This window comes from Macrobrachium rosenbergii, chromosome 47 (genome assembly GCF_040412425.1).
Source record: "Macrobrachium rosenbergii isolate ZJJX-2024 chromosome 47, ASM4041242v1, whole genome shotgun sequence".
Taxonomy (NCBI): domain Eukaryota; kingdom Metazoa; phylum Arthropoda; class Malacostraca; order Decapoda; family Palaemonidae; genus Macrobrachium; species Macrobrachium rosenbergii.
This window is the reverse complement of record NC_089787.1, coordinates 26,754,958-26,763,224: the sequence shown is the minus strand read 5'-3', so window position 1 is coordinate 26,763,224 and position 8,267 is coordinate 26,754,958. Positions and strand designations below refer to the sequence as shown.

General features: G+C 35.9%; 1 protein-coding gene across 10 annotated transcripts in view; it reads right to left on the bottom strand.

Moving 5' to 3' along the window:
- Positions 1–2,986: 2,986 nt before the first annotated feature.
- Positions 2,987–8,267, bottom strand: part of LOC136830685 (calcium/calmodulin-dependent protein kinase kinase 1-like) — a 426,905-nt gene continuing 421,624 nt past the window's right edge. For all 10 annotated transcript variants that reach the window (XM_067090378.1, XM_067090380.1, XM_067090381.1 and 7 more), the window contains one exon: positions 2,987–6,031. In XM_067090378.1, the coding sequence (XP_066946479.1) occupies positions 5,953–6,031 (79 nt within the window). In that variant the 3' untranslated portion in view covers positions 2,987–5,952. The remainder of the gene's footprint in view (positions 6,032–8,267) is intronic.

Sequence of the window (8,267 nt, the reverse complement as noted above, 5' to 3'; positions counted from 1 at the left end):
TGAAACTTACATCACTGTAGATCCTCTACATTAGTTTTTCTGTCTTCTAGTGGTAGATCCATTACTTTTTAAGATATAAGAAGTGTAGTTTAGCAGAATCTTGTTTGGTTGTCCATGCTGTTGACAATTTTGATTGAAAAGGCAAATTGATACTTTGACCTGCAGAGGGTGCAATTAATCATAAGAAAACAGCAAATACCAGTGTCTCTCATTTTTCTAGGCAGTAAACATCATTCACTTTTGTAGTAAGTGCAGAGGATGTTTCGAAGTCAAAACCGTAAAGCTGTTGCCCACAACCCACAGATTAAGAGAAGAGCTCCTTTTCTACCCGAGCTACCAACGTTACAGAATTATGTTTTACTTTGGCAATATTTTTATCATTTCTGTTGGTCATCAGTTATGCTGGTTCTGATATTCTTTTTAAGTTTTGCCTTCCTTTACTCTTACATAGCTGTTAGCATTCTGTCTGTCTTATGTTTGTGATGTAATTTTAAGTAATTTCTAGCATTTAATTTTCATTTTTTTTGTATGCTCTAGCTTGTACTGGTTTCCTCCATACCCTGGTTCAGCTGTTATACACTGTTTTGTTTTGATTCTCATTTTGCTCATTCCTCAAATGGCTCAAAAGAAATTTTGTCCTGCTGTCAGTAGAGTTCAAGTTTTCCTTTGAAGATGCATTGCATGTGATTTTTTTAACTGAATATGATTTGCAGTGAGTCGCTCTGTAAGATGGGTGTTTGGCCTGACGCCTGAAATACTGAAAGTATTTCTTGAATTGGGGTTCATATGGCAAAGGGCAGTGAGGTCAGAGGAACAACCTTTTATGAAGATAAAACTTGTAGATTTCTTTGGTACAAAAAGATATTCTTGAGACGGGTGCTTCATGTTTTATGAGTTGATAATTTTCAGTAGCTTTGTTTGAAGATGAGGGTGGTATTTGTCCCCCTTCCTGAATGACAGTTGATTGTGAGAATTACTGTTTTATTGTATTTTAAAGGAATATCATTTCTTGATAATTTTTAAACCAATACCATCACCTTCCAGTTTATATTATTTATTTAATACTCTTTGTTGTGTTGTGGTAAGTCTTCCTTTATCTAGTTTTAATATGATCTGCTTATCCTTAACTGTTTCTCGAGCTGCATTTAGCCAATATCTTGTAGTTCATTTTGTTCCATGGCTTTTCCAATATATCTTCCCAAGCCCTCTCCATTTAGTCCCTCTGGAAGTCAGCATTCTGTAATTAATGATAATTCTCCCTTCTGTAGATTTAAAGAAAAACTTGCCTACATTGTTCCATCTTCCCTTTTCTCTCTGTTTGACCTTTGGCCCTTTCTCTTATTCATCTTTCCTCATCCACTTCATTATCCCAAACATTTGTTCTCTTCCCCCTACCATTTTGAGAATTTGTTCTGTTTCTCCCAAGTTGTCATCTTTTGCTATTGTCGCCTGCCTTTTACCTTTTCCTCTTCTCTATGTGTGTCTTTGTCCATTTTCCAGCATGTTTGCTGCTTGAAGAAGCTGTTGTTTGCCATTTATACATCTTGATTCCTCCTTCATGTCAGTCTTATTTGCTTTTTAGCCATGAGTGAAACTCTGTTGATAGCCGAGTTCAATGACTATTACCATGAGAAACAGCATGCTGTATTATCTTGACACTTGTTAAAGTCAGGTTACTTGAAATAATACCAGTCAGTTTTATTTTTTCTTGAAAACATATTGCTTATTAATGAGAGGTCCTTCCAAATTGTAGTTCTGACTACAGTTTTCTAGCATTGTTGTCATTGCTATGGACATGAGAGATATATCCACATTTGCACATAGGTGACTCTTGTCTTGTTTCTCCTTCCAAGGATTGTAGTCTGGATTGATTTGTTGATGACAGATGTGTGCTATTGTAGAAGTGGGTTTGTGTGAAGAAAGTATTTTTTTTTTTAATTGCACTTTTTCCACTCTTGACCATCACAAAATTAGTATACTGTATACTACATAATATGAAGGACATCCTGGAATTGTTTATGTACCTCATTTCTTCTTATAGCAGAATTGATTGTTGCTGTCTGTAGAATGGTTTTCAGTTGAAGTTACATCTGACCTTCCATATTACATATTTTGTTTGTTGGAACAATTGAGACTATTCCACTGGCATTCCCATACTTGGATACCTTGTATTTTTGCAGCAGTCCACCTATTTGGGCAACAGCTAACAAGTGTTTTGTCAAGCAGGTCAGGTACTCTGTTGATGTTAAAATTTTTGTTAATGTGCTCCTTGTATTGGCAATATATTGCTCATGATTTATTTTTTCCAGGTGTTTGTTAGCATCGTTAATCGAGTGTTCATGATGATGGTTTTAAAGATCAGTTCATCTTTCTTATACCTATTAGACTTGACCCACAAAGGTGTTCCTTAAAAGGCTTAAAGGCCATTACAATGCCTTGGATGCATTATCACCATTGCCTGGCTTTAAGTATATCTCTTATGTATAGAGTGACCTGACAGTCTTGGGTATTGGTGGAATGCAAGAACTCCTCTTAAAATGCCAGTTTTTTGTGTATTCATAGTGAAAGTGAACAAAGCCTCAGTGGGTCATATGTCTGTAAGACCACAGATCTGAGTCAGACTTCTTGGGTCAACTTTTATGTTAGTATATCAGGTGACTCTTTACCATCATGCAGAAGGACACAAGAGTTCACTTGCCTTTTCTACATAGTTATCAGTTTTTTTTTTTTTTTTTTTTTTTTTTGCAAAGCAATGCTGGGTACTTTTTTGAGCCCATCAAAAATTTTTAAATAATTGTCCAGTATAAATGCAGAAAGGCCTATAAAGGCTGATTGGTTACAAACCTCCACATCTGAAAGAAAAATCAACATGCACAGAGGCACAGAGAGGTGGGGGTGGGGGTAACCTCTAAGGGACCTACTCTTATCACCAAAGTGTCTCTTGGAAGCTGGAGATTTTCAGAAGCAGGTTTTAATGAAACCACAATTTATCACCTACTCCGCTTCTTTAATTGAATGAAGTCATTCTCTAAAATATACAGGATAAATATCGCTTGGAAATATTTACAAATAATATAAAATACAAAAATTCCTAATGTTCAGTATAACATAAGTTATAATAACTTTAGCTACAAGACAGCCTTGAAATGTTTTGCATAGAAGTAAAATTCAGTTCACAGGGAGACTTATACATGTTGCATGCTGGGAACTGGATCTTGTACAAGACAAACACCAAGCCATTAACTGCAAACTTACCCTGCTGTCACAGAACACATGGGAGTGAATTTGAAAAGTAACTGTTAAGAAGTTTTTTTTCCATTTTTATTTGGCATTTGTTGAGTAAAACTTTGGTTAGAGCTAAAAGCTATATTCTGTATTGTAAACGATCTTCATATATTCATGATGACAACTGTGTACTGAAACCTTTGCAGAGTAGTGTTCAGTCAGTGAAACATTGAACTTTTGTATCTATTCAAGCTATGAGAAAATCACAGAATGATTTAAGAGACTACTCTTGTCTCCCATTGATATTATTAAGCAAAAGTACAGTACTTGCATATCATGAAGTACAGTATTAAAACTAACACGACACCAAAACGGCAATGTTCAAGTAAGAAATTATGCATCCAACATTTTAAAAAGAATAAACCTCTTGTCATATGAACAGCACTTCAATTATATTCAACAATACCCAACTCACAGCTATGACTCTTGACTTTGTGCTCTTTTTAATATTGTACCTACCATGGGCATTTGTACACTACTTTTCAGCATAACGCACATAAGAGCCCAGGTATTCTTGAACTTTTTTGGCAGAACACAACAAAATCATTTGCTGTAAGCCCTCAGCACTTAATCCAGGCACAAACAACATGTAAAATACATTGGAATTCCTCAAATTTTGGCAAAGCATCATCATTTACATTTCTAATTTGGAAAGGTTATACAAAGTAATGTCCTTTTCTAAAGCTCTAAATTTGCTGGATTTTCTGTAGGTTTTTAAAAATAAACTAAGGGAAATGTCGCTAAAAGTTTTAAAGTATCTTTAAAACAGTAAAGTCTACTAAATACAGTTTTGTGCTTGAACAAAAAACCTTTGACGTAATTCAAATCCAGATGTAACAAATATTAGATAACTCATTTTTTATGATGTACTTTGTGAAAATTGATCTTGCATTGTCATGAAATATAGTGGAGCTTAGACTTTGTGATTAAAAATTTTGCTAGAGTATGTTTAATTAAAATAATTTATGCTTAAATTATACCTAAACTAGTAAAGAATAATATGTTAAAGCATATATGTCAAGACTGCTGCTAAGCTCAGTTCCCTGAAGCTAAACCAAGTCCTTTAATTATGAAGCTGCATCATTCATATACATTGCTTATATCCCAACTATGCATAAAATTCCTGTTTAATGAACATCTGAAAGCATTTTTCACCCTTCCACACAAAAGAATTCTTGTCTAACCATCCGGATTACATCTTCACAACCACTGAGAACAAGAAATAGCAGTACAGTGTACTAAGTAAATGCCTCAACAATATGAAAAAGTTAAGCAACAAACCATGGACTATCATTATGCAATAATAATTTGGATTACTTGTGAATATTAAAATATATTTTTGTGATTAAATCATTACTTGCCAAATAACAAACAACTGGGAAGCTCATTTAATTCATTTGTACTGCTGCATCATTCTGACATACAAGTGCTATTCCATACATGTTCAGCATGTAAATTTTGTACTAAAATTGCCATCAGCATATAAAGAACGATGTCCCTTGCAACAGCTAGTCGTATTCTAATTACCTGTAAACCAATATGAATCTTTCCCTACTGCTGGTAGAAATGAACTGTAAAAATTTCTACTGAATTACATGTTATTTTCCTATTGGTTTCCTGAGTAAAACTGTATGACAGTTACCAATATAATTACTTCATGAGGCTTTTTCCCTAACTAGAACCACACTCCATAATTTTCTTAACCTGCTAGATGGAAATAACCAAAATTTGAGGAAATCTAATACATTTTGAAATAGATTTTTCAAACAATTTCAATAACAACCATGTCATACCCATAATATAGAGAACATTAACTTGGATGATTATAAGTAGAATTACCCAAGAGCAACATTATAATTAGTGTGTAAATAGTTAATGATTCAACAAATTCATAGGAAGCATAGTGATTGAATATGCTTCTGTGTTTTAAAATACAGTACAATACATTTATAAAGTTTATAAATATATTAAGGATATCATATAAAAACACAAATATCACTGCTTGAAAACACCCCTAGAATAACTTTTAACACAACTTCACTCCCCCAAAAGATTGTCAAATATTTATTAGCAACAGAACATCACAGAAGTGGAGGTTACAAGGTAAGCCAAAAATCCAAACTAAGCCAACGTCGTAGCACCACCAAGTAGAATTTGGTAAGCTATACATGAAGTTGTCGCTTTACTGTAATACTTTTATGATGTTTATGTACTTATATGTAGCTAAAATTTCGCAGATCTGGGTAGTCACATGCACAATTTATGGGGAAAAAACTGGGCAACAAAAGCAGCCAATTTAAAGGTTGTTTTTCACTAAAATTTTATTATTTAAATTAGTATTTTTAAAGAGTATAATTTTTTAATAATAATTTAAAAATTTGTCATTATAATACTAAAATCCGTCCTGAATTTTATTGCTCTCAAATTCTTAAAATTTATGTCACTTTGAGCATAATTTTTTAATGAAAAATGTCACTTGTCATGTATAGCCTTATCTACTACCTAATCCCAACCCTCTGTAATTAATTTTAGGTTTTGTCTCATACATGAAAGCCTGGCAAACAGCAGTACCAGTGCATCTGGTAAACTTTCTTCAATAGTAGGTTTGCACCACCTGCTCTCATTATTGCATCACTGTCTGCACCACACCTCCCTTGGCCCATCACATCATCTACCTTCTGGGCTCATTTCCGGACTAACCTCCAGTTCATCTACTGCTGGGAGTGAAGTATCGAGCGACCTCTTCCTATTATAGAGAAAAAAATGCAAACGAGTGAGATAATATTGCAGATAACTATGATTCAATCTTTCCACTTCTTTTTTTTTTATTAATTTTATAGATTACCATGCTAGAATTAAAAATTACTTATAACATTATTTCAAGGGTCTTCTAAATCATTACAGATAGTATAATATTTTTGTTCACTTACAGATACAGTAATTAACTTCACCTATCAAAGTGATAAAGTCACTAAGTTATGAGGGAAAAGAACTGGAAAGATCTAAATTTTCTTATATGTGAATTCATTCCAATATAGTCATATGCACACATTTTATATAAAAGCAAAACAAAACCTGGAGTATCTTGCAGCTAGGAAAACTGTCAATTTAACAACACACAGGGGTTCAGGTTACGACAAAAATTTTATCAGTAATTCTAACCATGCTATTCCAGGTGTTCTCAATAAACTTGTATTTCATTCCTTCAAAATCATCTGTGCCTACTGAGAATGCAAACCTTCAGCTTTTACTGAGTGTCATTGGCAAAAGCTGGTCCAGTTGTTGAAGCTTGGTAACAAAGTAGTTAGCTGTCATAAGTCAAGCAGGCCACACAAGAGTCTTCGCATGGTCATTGAGTTCATTTGCTTCCTCCATAGTGCATCTTGGGGTTCCTATCAAAATGTACACCATCCTTCAGGTTACTTACACCATCCCTAAGGTTACCTTGGTCCCCACTTGAATGGAGTGTTTCAGAGTGGGAAGATTCTCTTATCTCTGGATCAGAGAATTCTCTGTCCTTCAGTCGTTCTGCCAGGCTTTTCCTTATGCCTATAACATGACAGCAGAAATAATGCATCCCAGGCAATGCCAAGACTTTCTGCTTACAGGTGGCCCCTTGAGTCCACATCAATCTGTGGAATGATGAAAAACCTTGGTGTAGAATGCCTCATGCCAAGGGAATCTCTCTCTCCTCTTCTGATGCATGAGCTATGGAACTGTTTACCATGGCTTTGTTCCAAGCTATGCTGTGACTGGACTTGTGACTCAACACAATGGCAGACTTTCCTATGTCCAGGGTCTCCAGAGGAGGAGGAGGCAGTTCCAAATGTCATTTTTGTTGGGAGATAGGACACTGACCTGCTTCTCCAACCAGTCTGCAAACCTATGGGCTAACCTGGTCCTGAAAAGGCACAATGTTGTTTATGGCCTGTTTTCAAGATAGGGAAGTCTTGTTACTCTTCCCTAAGAGTAGATGGTGAAGAAATGGAGAAGTGATGATCAGGACTCCATTATCCAAAGTGCAGTTTCCTTCAAGGTTCCTTAGGGGCCCATGAAGGGCACTGCACCCAAACTTCAGAGGTAGCTAAGCCATTGACATTAGATTTTAAGAAAAGCAAGACCTCCCAAGGCCTGATTGGGTTCCCAGCAATATTTTCCTTGGGAAAAAGTCAAAAGTCTTCCAACCAGGCAAGGGTTACAAGAAGGGAGAAACACTTGAGTCAGCAATTTTGATTCATATTACTGCAAGTAGAGAGATGCTTATCACACCATTGGGCAATGTGGCAGCAGCAAGGGCGAAGCCTTGAGTAGTCTATGTCCTTTGGGATTGTTACAGATTTTGCTTCAAAAACAGACACCTTCCCCTTTTTAACAGACTAAGCTTGTTCCCTTCTTACTCCAGTCTCATCCAAATCTCTCTCTGTTACATAAGCATTGACAGTGCAGGAGAAATTGCTGGGAGTCATAGATGACTAATCTTTAAGCTTTGACAGTCATCTCTTCATAGTGGAAAAGACCACCAAATACTGGAGACCAGCCATAATCTCCCTACTCAGAATGAGTTTGCTCATTACACTCCCTTCATGATGGGAACCCCATGTTTTGTATTAGGTTTTACCAGAGGGGGCAACTCTGTGGTTGTAAGCTATCTGAAGGGTACAATTGCCAGTTACCCATCCATCAGGGTTCTTGGAAGTACTTTTGTCTTCAGTGGGACAGTCTTACTAGTTCCAAGCACCATGCTTAGGTCCATTAGCTGCTCCACAGGTGTTAATGCTGGTTTTGGTTTGGGCCCATTCATTCAGGATCCAGCTGTTATTATTATTTCAGTACAGTAGATGAAACCTATTCATATAGAACAAGCACACAGGGGCCACTGATTTAAAATTCAAGCTTCCAAAGAATGCTGGTTCCATCCTCCCACCATAGACTCCCCACTGCAGCAATAACTGATCATAATACAGAGCCAGTGATTTTTCATC